The sequence below is a fragment of the Lipotes vexillifer genome, unplaced genomic scaffold (assembly GCF_000442215.2).
Source record: "Lipotes vexillifer unplaced genomic scaffold, Lipotes_vexillifer_v1.1 scaffold39, whole genome shotgun sequence".
Lineage (NCBI taxonomy): Eukaryota > Metazoa > Chordata > Mammalia > Artiodactyla > Lipotidae > Lipotes > Lipotes vexillifer.
This window is the reverse complement of record NW_006787038.1, coordinates 1458620-1473331: the sequence shown is the minus strand read 5'-3', so window position 1 is coordinate 1473331 and position 14712 is coordinate 1458620. Positions and strand designations below refer to the sequence as shown.

Genomic DNA, 14712 nt, shown 5'->3' with positions numbered 1-14712 from the left:
CAAAAAAAAAAAAAAAAAAAATGCAATGCTGACACTTCTCCTCTGACACGTAATCGGCCATATTCCAAGGTAAAAATAATGATGACCTCTCAGATGGGACCCAGAATGGACCCCAGGAGTCAAATGATCAAGAAGCCTATATAAAATACAGCTTAAAAAAAAAAAAATACAGCTTATATCTACTATCGTTAATACCAGACTTTGCCTTCAGTGTATAATGTAACCAGAGATAACAGCTAATGATAGAGTAAAAGCTATCTTGATTAGAAAAACAGTTTAGAAACTTCCCTGGCGGTCCAGTGGCTAAGACTCCGCTTCCAATGCAGGGGGCCCAGGTTCGATCCCTGGTCAGGGAAGTGGATCCCACATGAATGCCACAACTAAAGATCCTGCATGCCACAACGAATATCTCGCACGTGGCAACAAAGATCCCATGTGCCCCAACTAAGACCCGATGCAGCCAAATAAATAAACAAATAAATGTTCAAAAAAAAAAAAGAAAACATTTTCAAACACTGAGACACTCACATTTTGCTGTATAACTGGATGAGGGTATAGGTATTATTAACATGTCTCTTGGTATTTGCAAAATCTATTTCAGCAATAAAATATATGAAGAACTATCTATTGCATAAGCCACCAAAGGTTGAACCTATATGGAAGATAGAAGACCTATATTCTCAACAGTAAATGACTTCTTGAATAAAAATAAGGTTTACCCAATAACTCTATAAGTACAGCGGCTGATGTTAGGACCAGCAAGCCAATGGAGCTGGGGAGTGCTAACTGGAAAGTCCCCTCCCCGTACCCTTCAAAGGCAAGGTATTGCCACAAAGAAGTCAAAGCTGGGAGAAGACAAGCTGTCACAGGAAGTCATCATGCGGTTAACTTCATAAAACAAGACCTTTAAAGTATAAAGGTAGCTTTACGGAGCTTCATATTGGAATAGTGTCTGTGGAAATGCCTGTGGCCCTTGAGAATTACTGGCTATGTCTCGGCAAAGGAATCATCAAACTGAAAAAGCAGTCCTTCATTTTTTTTAAACAGAAAGATGGGTGGGGTCCACATTTGCTGCCTTTTTCTGTGATCACAGGTAGCTGTCAATAGTATACTACCTGCTAGCACTTTTCAAGAAAAAACATCTTCAGAAAAAAAAAAAACACCTTCCAAGCACTTCTTTGGAGGTTGACATACGAGTCTGTCCCTCCAAGGTAGTGGAGATGTTGTCCCTGTTTTTACTGAATGTCAGTTGTTTTTGTTTCTTTGTTTGTTTTTGTTTTTAAGCATACTTTCTCTCTCTCTCTCTCTCTCTTTAAAGTAAGAGGAATGGTGTGAAATCAAGATAGGACATGTATTAGCACCAAAATACTGACAGTGATTGCCTTATTGGCCCATCTGGACTCAGACCACTGCCCAGTTTTGTTATAAACTTTAAGCGGGGCTGCTTTTCAAGGAAGTTGTGGTGGGACAGAGCCTTTTGAAAATGAATGTTTGGAAAAAATTCCATCATCCTATAATTTGCTGCTATAAATCCTCTCCACTTGCATACTTGAAAAACTCAAGAACTGGGATTTTCTAACTGTTTTTGAATTTGTGAAAACAACTAACTGACCTCAGGGAACATGAAAATCTACTAACCAAATTTCAACAACAGCATCCCATGGTTGGTGAATGTGAATGAATGGATATCATGGATTTATAAGTGCAATCAACGGTGAGCTTCTCCCAGGATCGGGGGGCTTTGTCAGCTAGGGTGGCATTCAAACCAAGTATCAGAATAAACTGAACTTAGAACCAGACTGTGAATTGTCATATTCAGATGTTTAAAAACTAACAAAACAACTAGAGTTGTGTAAGATGCAGCCATTGGGAGAAAGTGGGTGATGGATGCACAGGACCTCACTGTACTATTTTTTGCAACTTCCTGCAAATCCATAATTACTTCAAAAACAAAAAGTAAAAAAAAAAAAAAAAACCACAAATTTGTTCAATCACATGTTATATTGTATAACATTGATATCATATAATATATACTGTATCTAATAACTATATGACTATATTATTATAACTATATATACAAGATATATAGTCACTAGGTATCATTTTTAGTAATAGCAAGGTGGGCTGAGAGTAGCCTGGTGAGAGCCAGGGAAGGGATTTCGGCTAAGGAGGTGCAGCTACCCAGGGCAATGGCTTGGGGGGATGGGGCCTCACAGCTGCAGAGTGGGCTGGACATCCAGACTGCATCCCACTTCCCAGCATGGGTGACAGAGGAGCCCAAGGGCCCTCCAGTGAAACCTGTCTGTATCTTCAATCCTTAGCCTCCCCAATGATTGAAAATGGCCAGCTGGAGTGTCCCCAGGGGTACAAGAGACTGAACCTCACTCACTGCCAAGGTAAGAATAACCAGGGGCAGGGCTGGGCTTGGGGAGCAGAAATAACAGAGGCTTGATGATGCGGGGAGACACCCACATCCCCAGATAGAAGGAGCAGCTGCCACTGTCTGTGTGGTCTCCACTGGGCACCTCTAAGCCCCAGCTTGGGAGAGCTATGGGGGCTACTGCTTCCAGGGGCCCAAGGAAGTCAGAGGATAGTGATGGTGCAAGCTGAGAAAGCACCTGGGAGCCAAGCCCTCCCCTCCTCCCCATCTCTACCCAACCCCACCCAGATCTGGGTGTGTGACTCTGTAGGGCTGTGTTGTGCTGTGTCTCAAGGTGCGCCACGGTCCCCACACATCCACTCACCTCCTGGGCTGCTCTCCCTGGAATGGGAAGACTTTTGACTCCAGGGTGGGAGATCAAGTCAGTCTGAGTTGGTGGACACCACTAGGGACTCTTCCCAGCGAAACACCTCAGCTGCTCAGGCCTCCTTCCCGCAGCCGGGAGCAGGGAGGGCACAGGTGGAGGGGATGGGGGGGAGTCGGGGAGGGGGACCATAAAGCACAGTCCCTGGCCTTGCTGGCCTGGCTGGTAGGCTCTGTAAGGCCAGCTGAAGCCCAGGTGCTCTGCATTAGAGGCCCCCAGAGGGGCAAGGCCCAGGGGCACCTCGGGACAGAAGAGTGGGCAACGGGGGGCTCAGCCATGGCTCTGAGCAGGGAGCCCTTGTTGGCTGTGGACCTGGCAATAGGTGAGATATGAGCTGGGCCTTCCAGCCAGTGGGAGGCTCCTGGGGTTGAGGCAGTTGCCCCTTTGGAGAGCTTTGGGAACTGGACAGATCGCTGTCTGTGCAGTTCGCTTTGCTTGAAGCTAGGTTAGAGACAGGGGATTGACTCAGATGGTCTCCTAGGTGCCCTCCCCGTGGAGGCTTCAGGAGAGAGGAGTCTGGGGCAGCTGAGCTATCTGCCTGTGGGGATTTCTGGCCCATGGATAAGAACAGGTGCTTGGACTGGGCAAAAGGGAAGACCTCTGACCCCGCCGAGCCCAGGCTTAGCCTCTCTCCAGGGCAATGAGGCAAGGACCTCACGGACAGTGGGTGTGGAGAGAAGTTGGTATTTTTGCCCTTAGACAGCACAATGGGGCTGCTCACATCTAAACTGTCCTCAGTGGCCTCTCTGCCTGGCAGGTTTCCTAGTCTGCAGTGTTAAAGTTATTCGCAGGATCTCAAGTGTGCTCTCTGCCCCTCCTCCACCAAGCCCACAGAATTCAGGATGCCAAGGTGCCCTCCGCAGGAGGCCCTGCCCCTGAAACCTCCCCCTTCCCATGTCTGTGGCTGTGGTCTCCCTGGCTGGGATGGGACCCGCTCATCTCTGCGCCTGCAGGCGCCACCCCCCTCTCTCCATCCTTCTCTCCTACTTCCACAGGCTAATTTTGGGGTATTGCTATGAGCTGCATACACTGCGCTAGGTGTTAGTTTACAGTGATGGAGGAGACACAGCCGCTGCCCCGGGTGAAGACAGATGCCTTAACAGTTACACACTATGAGAGAAGTGCTCTCGAGAGAAAGAGGCACTGGGTGCTATGGGATCCTATGGTGGGGCCCTTTCCCAGACTGGAGGATCAGGGAAGGTTTCAGGTGATACCTGACCTAGACTTAAAAAATGAATGGAGTTGGCCAGCTAGAAGGGGATGCGGGCATTCCAGGCCGAGGGACGAGTATGAGCAAAGGAGCAGTTTGGGCTGGCTGGAGTACAGCCAGTGCACCCACAGGAGATAACAAGCGCATCCCAGGGTCTCATCAGAGCCACCGGCCCACCCACAGGCTTTTGGAAAATGGTGGAGGGCATTGGATACCAGGTGAGGGTTTAGAAGCTCCCTCTAGGAGGTGATGGGGAGCCCAGAAGCTTCTCAAGCAGACAGGAGGCAAGTCAGATTTGAGTTTAGACATCACTCTGGCCATAGACTGGAGGCAAACGGATCAGTTCCCCTTCCCAGCTCTCCCTCCCAATAGAACATCCTGCTAAGCAGTAGCTCCCCTTGGTGCCCAAGCTCAGTCATCCTTCAGCCCCTTTATTCCTGTACTCAGTGCCAATTTCCCCAAAGCCTGTGAATGAGCAGGCGGCTCTGATGACACTGGGTTGCCATGTGTTATCTCCTGGCACTGGAGGTGGGCGGCCATCACAAATCTTCCATGCTCACCATCATCAGCAAAGGTGCCATCGCTAAGAGGACCCTTGACTTCTTGGAGCTCAGAGTGTGAGCATTGTGATTTCCCCTGTCCTCTTAAACCTCTGCTCCACCTCGCAGCACCTGCCTCCATCCTCCCGCCTCCTCTTCCTTGCCGGGGCCCCTCCATGCTGCAGCTTCTCACTGTGGACATGGTCCCTGGATCTTGGGTCCCACAGAGATGCTTCAGGGTCTCTCAAGGAAGACTGAATAGGAGGGACTGGGTAGCCTGTTCTCCACCCTCCAACTCAAACTCTGCCCTCATCTACTCCCCCTGTTACGTCCCAGGATGCCGCTTACTAGTTGACTGACTTTGGGCAAGTTACTCCTGGAGCCTCAGTTTCCTCACTTATAAAATAAGGCCGTGTGGACCTACTTGATAAAACTGTGAGAATTAAATAAGGTATCTTATGCAATCCACCTGGCATACTACCTGGCACGAGGCACTCAATAAACATTAGCTCTTAATATTATGACCATTATTACCAGTTCCTGGACCCAGCGATTTGCAATTTTTATCTCATTTTATCCCCCTAACAGGACTACATCGTCGTTACTATTATTATCCCCACTTTACAAATGAGAAACTGAGGCCCAGAGAGAGGGATCACACTTAGTAAATGGCAGCTCTCTTATTGCTGTCCTTCTATTTGGAGAATCATAGGAGAACTCTGCCCCGACCCCTCCCCTCCATCAGGCCTGGGTCGGGGGGCGCTTGGTCATCTCCGCCAACCCTGCAGATATCAACGAGTGCCTGACCCTGGGCCTGTGCGAGGACTCGGATTGCGTGAACACCAGGGGCAGCTACCTGTGCACCTGCAGACCTGGCCTCCTGCTGGATCCGTCCAGGAGTCGCTGTGTGTGTGAGTGCAGGTGGGACCCAGGGTGGGGACGCTGAGAGGCGAGATGGGACCCTCAAGGTCCATGGGCCAGACTGAGAGCAGAAGTGCCCCTAGACCCTATCGCAGGGTCCAGGGGCTGCTCCTCCACCTGGAACTGGGCCCCAAGTACCAAACCTGATCCCTCATCCTGCTGGGATGGAGACAGTCACTGCTTCTCTGTTTTCTTTATGTATTTCTTTGAGGGCTTTGCCGTTTGGGATTTTCTACCTCCTCTGTTTTTTCTCTCATCATTACTGTCCCATCTGTTGCCTCATCTGCTTTGGGAGGATGTGGTTGCCCCTGCTGTGATGTCTGGCTGAGCTGTGGCTGCCTCTTCCAGTGCCTGAGCTTAGCAGCCTGGTCCTTTCACTGCAGACCTTTCTTAAGGAGCCTGCCCATAGCAGGAGCGGCACTGCTGCCGGCCCCGGGGCCTTTCCGTAATCCTGTGGTCCCCGTGTGTCCATGAGCGCGTACGTGTCACTAGTCGTATCAGCATCGTGTCCATGTGTGTGCATGTGTGAACACCCAGGCAGCTGTTTCCAGTGACCTCTGTGGTTTCCAGCTGGGAGAGGCTCAGGCTGGCAATGCCCCCCTCCACCCACCACTCCCCATGGCAGAGCTGATGGCACAGCCAGACCAGGGAGGCCTGACCAGTACTGAATAAAACCAGTCCCGACTGGCCTCTGCAAAGTAGCCACCCAGGTCAGGTGGGCCACCCAAGGCTCGGCAGGGCTCCCTGTGGCCAGCCAAGCCCTCAGTTTGTGAACCGCCAGGTACTGGGTCTGGGGAGGCCCCAAGATGAACAGATTCCAGCACCACCCAGAGGGAGCACCCATGTGAGGGAAAGACTGGACCCAGCAACCCCAGGGCAAGGAGGTAGTAAGAGCCTTAGATAGTAAGAGCCTTAAAGGGACAGCAGAGAATGAGGGGACCCAGAATGGGGAGAACCCATCTGGCCACTCTCAGGAAGAGTTCATGGTGACTTATTTATTAGTTCTGGAAAGAGACCCTTCATGCAGGGAGGCAGAGATGGCCCTTGGTGGTGTTATTTTCTAAACCCAGCGTGGCTTACACTCACTGCAGCCCATGGGATTTTGATTCATGGATCCAGCCAGCCAGCCATCAATCTAGCGAGCATTTACTGAGTATCTACATGCACCAGACATTGCCCAGGGTGTCTGGGCTGCAAAGACGACCAAGACAGGGCCTGGTCCTCAAAGCTCCCCATCAGGCCTGTGGTTCTCACCTTGTCTCATCTCCCCAGGGAGACTGTGGCCCTCAGAGCACACTGCTCCTCCCTCGTGCTCCCCAGGATGGGCTTTTGTAAACACGTATAGCCTCAGAATCTGGAGACAAGCAGAGACATCCACATTTCCTGCTCTTAGCTTCCCCACATGAGGGTGAGAGTCAAGGGTCGCCTCAAACAGATAACATGAGGAGGTGCTAAAAACATTCCTACAGCTACTCTTCCTAATGTTCCGTGAGCATTTTCAGGGCCCCAACTTCTACATTGAGATGCAGGCCAAGCCAATCTGAACGCACGTGGCTGATCACTCCTCCACCCACTGCCTTTCCCCTCCCGCTGGCCACCTGCCCATCCCCACCTGCCGTGTCTGTTGCAGCGGACAAGGCCGTCTCCATGCAGCAGGGGCTGTGCTACCGGTTGCTGGGGCCCGGCACCTGCACCCTGCCTTTGGCCCAGCAGATCACCAAGCAGATATGCTGCTGCAGCCGAGTGGGCAAAGCCTGGGGCAGCAAGTGTGAGAAGTGCCCCCTGCCTGGCACAGGTAACCCTCTGTCCCCATCTCAGCCCCAGCCACCGAAGGGCTTCCTCCAAGCCAGTGGCCAGTTTCCCCTACCTGACCTAACATCAGGCCAGAAGACTCTTAATTTTCCTTCCTGTTCAACTCCTTAACCCAACCTGGGGCCCCTCCCTCCTTGCTGCCACAATTGCCCTGTCCCTCAAAAGGCAGGAAAAGGAGGGCCCTGGGTTCCTGCAGGAACAGCATCCCTCAGCTTGTCCTCTGACTGTTGAACTTGCAGAGGCCTTCAGGGAGATCTGCCCTGCCGGCCACGGCTACACCTACTCAAGCTCAGACATCCGTCTGTCCATGAGGAAAGCCGAGGAGGAGGAACTGACCAGGCCCTCGAGGCAACAGGGGCAGAAGAGCAATGGGACCCTGCCCAGACCAGCAGAGAGGCAGCCACTCCGGGAGGCCACCGGCACCTGGCTGGAGGCCGGGACCATCCCTGACAAAGGTATCTGGGTTGAGGAAGATGTCGGAGAGATTCCCCCTCCCCTCGGGTTATAGCACCTCAAAGAGCCACTGGACCCATGGCATTCCATCTCTGGGGCATTAGAAAAAGGAGTTCAGAGCAGCAGCACAGCCCTGGGAACCTGCTCTCATGGCCTGGCCTGATGACATGGCCTCACCTCCTCTTTCTCCTATATAGGGTCAAGAGGCACCCATGTCCCAGGGAGCTGGTGGGGGTGGGAGAAGTCCACCGCATCCTCCACTCCAGCTGACCAGGCCTTTCCGTCCCTTGCCCCCGGCCATGCAGCTTCTGGGGCTGGTGCTTGCTGCCAAGCCTGAAGAGTCAGCAGGTGGATCCTGGGGAATCTGGGGGCTTTAGATCCCCTCCCGTGGCCTTAGAGTCAGAGCACTGGCTCCAGCTCAATCCCCTTGGGCCCAGGAGGCGTGGGGCTAGAAAGAGACTGGGCTCGAGGCACCCCTGGCAGGTGCCCTGGGAAGCCATGCAGAAGACAAGCCCACGTTACTGGTAGCACAGAGTGCAGGAGGCCCAGGACATATTAGGACCAGGAGAGCTAAGTGACGGCCAAAGTGCTCCAGGAACTGGGAACAGACACACACGGAAGTCAGGCAGAGCCCCAGTCATCATGGTAACCAGACACTGGCCAGGCCAGGAGCAACTCCTCCCCTTCCTAGAACGGTTGCCCTGGCCTGTAGCCTGGGGCAGGGGCGGAGTGACCCGATGTGGTCGGGAGGGAGGAGGTGGCAGTGCAAGGAGGGTTACAGCGAGGATGGGGTGGCAGTCCACCCATGGGGTGGACTGGCTTGGAGCGGGTGGGACTCCTGTCACCGGGGGCATCAAAGGAACCCCGGAGGTTTCCTCTCACCAACTGACCGCTTTGTAGACCTTCCAGACCTGGGATTCTGGGATCTGGGCTGGCCAGTGCCAGAAGGGTGGCAGGGGCAGAGGCAGGTAAGAAGAGTCTGGGCTCTCTCTACCACTGAGCCTGCTGGGGACAAGGTCAGGAGGTCGCGGACTGAACCAGCCCTGGCCGTGGGTGGGAGGGAGAAGGCAGCCAGACTCTCTTCCCTGAGCTCACGCTCTCACCTTTCCTTCCCAGGTGACTCTCAGGCTGGCCAGGTAAGCGAGTCCTCCCACCAGCAAGTCGCGCAAGGGTGGCAGAGAGCAGGACCTGGTAGCACTGAGGCCACAGGGCAGCGTCCCATGAGGGAGGGAGGGGAGAAAGATGAAGTGTACGTAGGATTTTAATTGCAGAGAAGCCACGGTGAGAGAGTTGATCCAAAGACCCAGTTTTACCCTAAAGGAAGTAATAACAACAGCTCCTGTTTTTCCAGCAGCTGCTGTGCAAGTACTCTTATTCGGGAAGCTCTGGGGCCCCCTTCAGAAAGGCAGTAGGAACGTGTCCTGTTAGTCCTGGCTGTCACTCAGGCTTTCCTCACAGCAGATGAGGTCTAGAACTGGTTCCAGATTAATTCCGGATTCAGCACTTTCTGAGCCTGACTTGCTTAAGGCGTCAGGTCTCTGTGAGTGGCTCGTGGGGAAACAGAAGCAGAGCTGTGAATAGCCTCAAACCACTTCACTGAGAAAGGGGAGCCCACCCCCTCTCCTGAGCCCAGGATTCCCTGTAAAGAACTGAGTGTCCTCCCTCACCAGTCTGCCAGTCCCTACCCTATTCCTTGCCCCTCCAGCCTGCATCCCTGACTCTCCCCAAATATTGTTTCCCCAGGGAGCGTCTTCTCTTCGCGGAGAAGCATGCATTGTCCCCCAGACCAAAGTTCTGTGTCCTCCTAGCCCCAGCCATGCTCCTGGCCCTCTGCCATCCCCTGCCCATTTTTCTTTCCCCGGCTTCCCACAGCTCATCTACCTCTGTCCATGGGCTATGGTGAGGGACACCAGGTGTGGCCTGGGGTCCCAGCTTCACCACACTGGCCCGGTGACCCTCAGTAGACCAGTTAACCTCTAAAGCTTCTGTTGCTCTGTCTGAGATGTGGAGATCATAGCACTGACACGATACTTGTTGCTATAACACTGAGCTGGCACATTACGTACATCGGTTCATTTGATCATCACAGCCTTCTACCAGAGGATAGTTGAGAAGATTCATTAAGACAGTAGACATAAAGTGCCTGGCAGAATGCCAGGGTGTAGTAAGAACTCATCAACACCTGGAATGAATGAAAGACTGAACGAGGGAGTTAGTTGGACGGGGAGCCTGGAGGCAGGGGTGAGTGTGGAGGAAGGAAGCACATCATGGGGGTGACAGGGAAGCCAACAGTGACCTCCTCCCGTTTCTGTGCAGGTCACAACCAGTGTTACCCAGCTATCTGCCTGGGTCCCAGGTGAGTGCCTCCTCCTAGTGGTGCCCAGCAAACAAAGGGAGGGAAGGAGAGACCTTAATCTAGGAGTGGAGATAGTACCCGGGAGCTGGTGCACAGGCTCAGATCAGCTGAGGTTGCGGATGATGTGACGTGTGATCAGTTTTCCTGGGAGCTCTGTATACCGAAGGTGTTATAGGTCAGTGAAAGGCACCGCGATGCCTTACAAATACCTCCACAGCCACAGCACTCTTTCTGCCCTTCATGGTGCTGGTCAGCAAATAAACAAGACCAAAGAGGAAGGGCTGGCTGAAGCAGGGGCGGGTCAGGTACCCAGAGCCCTGCCCCCAGCCTGTCTCCCCTCAGGAAATGGTTAGAGCTCCACAGAGCCCAGCTTGCCGGTCCCTGGGGCTGGGGACAGGGCACTGTTCAGAAGTCGGCTTCGGCTTCCTCTACTATGATGTGGACACTAATGCCTGCCTCTTAAGGCAGATGAGACACTGGTGGTCGAGGCAGAGCTCTGTAAACTGTAAAGAACTCTGCAGACAGAAGGAGAGTGCTGAAGTAGGAGTCAGGAGACCCGGGCTTCGGCTCCAGCCCCAGCAAGCTAGCAGCCTTGGACAAGTGGCCATTCCCACGAGCTTCCACCTCCTTCCCTGCGGAGTGGAGCTGGGAGACCAGATGTGCTCTGAGCCCCGTCAGGGCTCTCAGATTCTCTGACTCTGTTTGGGGCCAGGTTAAGTTTCAGGAGACTAAGAGGCAGGGGGGATGACCCGCGCCCTAGGCTCCACCCCTGGTTCTCAGAGCCAGATGGACCGGAGGGCAGGGAGGAAGACAGGGCACTGCACCTCTGCAGGGGATGTTGTCCAGGGGGTGGGAAAGCGGGCAGTCAAGGGGCTGAGGCCCACTCGCTCCCCCCGCCCCTCTCCCCTCCGCAGGAGAGGCCATAGGAAGACCAACGCCGCCACTGCCTGGACAGGGGATCCAGGAGGCCCGGGAAAAAGAGCAAGTGACCGCCCCCACCGATGTGCTGGTGACCCCGGCCCCGTCAGGTACTGCAGCAGCCCCATGAGGTGTGGGCGGCCAGAGCCAACTCCAGGGCTCTCCCACCAGATGCACAGTGTCCAGTGAACTCCCGCCAGGGTCAGCGGCCCCGGCCGTATTCCGCAGAGAGCACAGGGTGCCCCTAGTGATCAGAGGAGTCCTATCTGGAGCACCGGTCAAGCCAGGCAGGAGAAAGAGAAGGGGTGCCTTCCAGGAGAATCCACGGGGCCTTCTCAAGGAAGGCGAGCACATGGGGCCTCTGGGAGCCTGGCTCTTCCAGGCTGTTGACCCTGAGTCAGCTGAGTACCCTGGCAGTGGGCAGCCTCCTGCCCACAGGGAGGGCCGACTTTAGGGAAGGAAAATAGTTCTATTCCTCAAAGTTGTTTAGCTGCCCTGGAGCCTGCATTCCCCAGGTTCTGGCCGCTGCGTTGGTTGCGGGGTGGTATGGGGGAGATCCCCGGCACATCCACCTTGCTCTGGAATGCACCCTCCTCAAAGGCTCGTTGTCTGGGGACTTGGTTCAAGAGAAGCAGGGCCGGTGTTGCTGCAGCTGTTCCCTGCTCACGTGTGTGCTCACGTGTGTTCCCACGAGCGTCCTCATCAGGGCCTTGCTGCTTGTAACCTCATAGACTGAGGTCACCTTGGGGTGAGGGGTATTTCCAGATCTCCTGCAGCAGAGGGAGAGACCCTGCAGGTTGGTGGAACAGTCCAGAGAGTGTGGGTGGGGCTGGGAGCTTGGCCTTCCTAGGCCTGAACCAGGGCGTCCCTGCTGCCCTCCCCCAGGACCCCTCTTCTCTGGGCTCAGTGCGCTGCTCCAAGGAGTGTCCTCGGCCCCCCTCCTCTCAGCAGGCAAGATGAGCTGGGTTAAGGGGCTCAGCTGGGGATTCAGCTATGTGGGGACAGAATCCCTCCCACAATCTATAGACTTTTGCCTGATCCCCCTTCCCCCTTGCCATCCCCCAACCCCACCCCTCTGGGAGGACATTTAGAACCTGGCTGGAGGTCCTCCTGAGCCCCCAGGCTGACACAAACTTGGAGCCAGGCCAGGGGCAGGGTAGCCCGACAAACAGGCCGGTGTGCACGTTCAGTTCAGTCCAATTTAGCAAACGCTGTGAAGCCCCGCTGTGCACCACCACAGGCCACATCCTGACCCATTTCCTTGGGTCTCTGGGGTTCCCTCAGTGCTGTGGGGCAGGGCTGGGAGCGTGGGTGTATGGGCTTCTGGCTGAGACCTGGAGTGAGAGCATCACTCATTCACTCAGTCATTTGTTCATTCGGCATGTTTTAAGTGCCAGGTACTTTTCTGGTATTATGGACACAGTTCAAAAGACCTGTAATCTCTTGCTCTCTATGCAGCCTCAGCCCTGAGTCCTGGTGAGTCTCCAAACTGTTTCTGAATTCAGTTTCCATCTCCCATTTTTACCCATTACCACCACCCAAGGCAGTCCTTGTTTAATTCATTTCAACAGGTTTCTAGGGGCCCTCTGTGCCTCCCCTCCCACCCCAGTCCATCTGCCATCTTGCTGCCTTTCTGAACAAGATGACATGCAAGATGCGTGGTCTTTCTGAGACAGTTCTGATCACACCCCACCTCCCATGACCCCCTTGCTTACAGGCCTGTCTCAACATGGCCCTCAAGGCCCTGCTCAGTTAGCCTGCGCCCACCTCTCCCCTCTTCCCCTGGCAGTTGTCCCAAGACCCCCGTCACCAGAACTGTCTGTCTGCCTAGGAAAAATTGGTCAGGAGTTGCCAGGGAAGGGAAGCACTCGCTGTGGATGAGAGCTGTCCCCGTATTCAGGGTGAGGTCAGGCTGGAGGCCTCAGCAGGGGAGCCCCTTTGCTGGGACGCAGGACACAGGTTACTGGAACCCCCTGGGTCTCGGTCAGAGGGATGCAGTGCTGCAAGCTCCATCCTGGTAGGGCTCGGGGCCCCGGGAGGAGGTGCCGTGGGTTCTTACACAGGCCATGCTATACGTGGATGTGGGAGGGCCCAGCTAAGGCTGGGGTGAGGCTTCTGTGGTCCTCCGAGGCCCGTGTGCCCTGCTCCCACCCCACTCCACTGCCTTCACCCATCCGCACCCCACCATAACCTCTGCTTTGCTACATCACCCACAGGCATTGACAGATGTGCTGCTAGAGCCACCAACATCTGTGGCTCGGGAACCTGTGTGAACCTCCCTGATGGATACAGATGCATCTGCAGCCCCGGCTACCGGCTGCATCCCAGCCAGGCCTACTGCACAGGTATCCACATGGGCAGCCTGGGCTCACTCAGTGGCTGGGGTGGGTGGAGGCAGGGCTGGAGGACAGTCCAGAGTCCAGGCAGCCAAAAGCCCGAGCAGTGCTGTGTGGTGGATGGACTGAGGAGAGCAATCCCTATGGACAAAGCTAACCTTAACCTCTCGGGGAGACGCTCTCAGGGAGAGCGGTCTCTGGGAGCACCATCTGATGAGTCCCCAGGACTTCAGGAGGATGGGAAGCCACCCCAGGGTCCCCTGACTGGTACTTGGAGCCTTCAGCTCTGAGATCAGCCCACCCCTCAAACTGGCCATCTTGCTGTCTGCATAGCAGACTGAAGCCACAGCCATCCCTGGGGGAGAGGTTCGGAGGCATAACACATAAATCACCCAGTGTGGGCCTCATCCACTCCCCCAGTATTTTTATACAAGGGAGACACATCCACTGTGCCTTGAAGGAGAAAGGAAGTTATCAGCGGGCCACTGGCGGAGGGGGACACAGGGCAGGGGGGAGGTGCGGGGACACTGCCCCAGGCCCTTGGTTCTTGAATGGGCCCAATGAACCGACTTCATGGCCCTCAGCCTTAGAGAGTTTTCAACTCCCCAGCCTCTTCTGCTCCCTCATCCCCTCCTTGCCCCACAGCACCATTCCCTGTCCAGTCCTTAGCATGGCAGGTGGCTGGCAGGTGCCCAAAGGAATGCCTCCCTGACTGTCCTTCTCACCTCCCTCCGCTCAGATGATGATGAGTGTCTGAGAGACCCCTGTAAGGGAAGGGGGCGCTGTGTCAACCACATGGGCTCCTACTCCTGCTTCTGCTACCCTGGCTACACGCTGGCCACCTCGGGGGCCACACGGGAATGCCAAGGTAAGGTGAGCCACCTTTGCCCCTGGGAGGGGCACAGGACCGCACAGGTAGTGTTGGGGTGGAAGAGGATCTAGGCATTCACAGCACCCAGTGACAGAGCTGCAGAGTGTGGGGAGTACGGGGGCCGCAGGAGCCAAGACCAGGGCTCTAACCTGGACCTGAGAGGAAGCAGACCCTGAACTGAGGCTGAGGTCGCTGAGACCAGATGGAGGAGTAGGAATCTGAAAGGCAGCAACATTCACCAACGCTCCAAGGAACTGTGACTGGAGCCAAGAGTGTGAGGGGTCTGGGGACATGGCTGGAGATGAAGACGAAAAACCAGGTCCCCAAATCCTGAGTGACAAGGAGCTTCTTTCCTATTGGATAAAGAGGGTGACCCATGACGACACCAACTGGGACTCCAGGCAGCCTTGGGAGCAGGCTTGCCTTTGCTGAGAAATGCCTGTAAGGCTTTAAGCTTCCCTGGGAAGCTCTGCATGGGGCCGCTGGACAAAG

General features: G+C 54.7%; 1 protein-coding gene across 1 annotated transcript in view; it reads left to right on the top strand.

Annotated features, from left to right (window-relative positions):
- Positions 1 to 14712, top strand: part of LTBP2 (latent transforming growth factor beta binding protein 2) — a 99941-nt gene that overhangs the window by 64876 nt on the left and 20353 nt on the right. Inside the window, exons 10-18 of the mRNA XM_007459734.1 lie at positions 2322 to 2396; positions 5342 to 5464; positions 7105 to 7269; positions 7526 to 7741; positions 8856 to 8875; positions 10056 to 10095; positions 11010 to 11123; positions 13230 to 13358; positions 14089 to 14217. Of these exons, the coding sequence (XP_007459796.1) occupies positions 2322 to 2396; positions 5342 to 5464; positions 7105 to 7269; positions 7526 to 7741; positions 8856 to 8875; positions 10056 to 10095; positions 11010 to 11123; positions 13230 to 13358; positions 14089 to 14217 (1011 nt within the window). The remainder of the gene's footprint in view (positions 1 to 2321; positions 2397 to 5341; positions 5465 to 7104; positions 7270 to 7525; positions 7742 to 8855; positions 8876 to 10055; positions 10096 to 11009; positions 11124 to 13229; positions 13359 to 14088; positions 14218 to 14712) is intronic.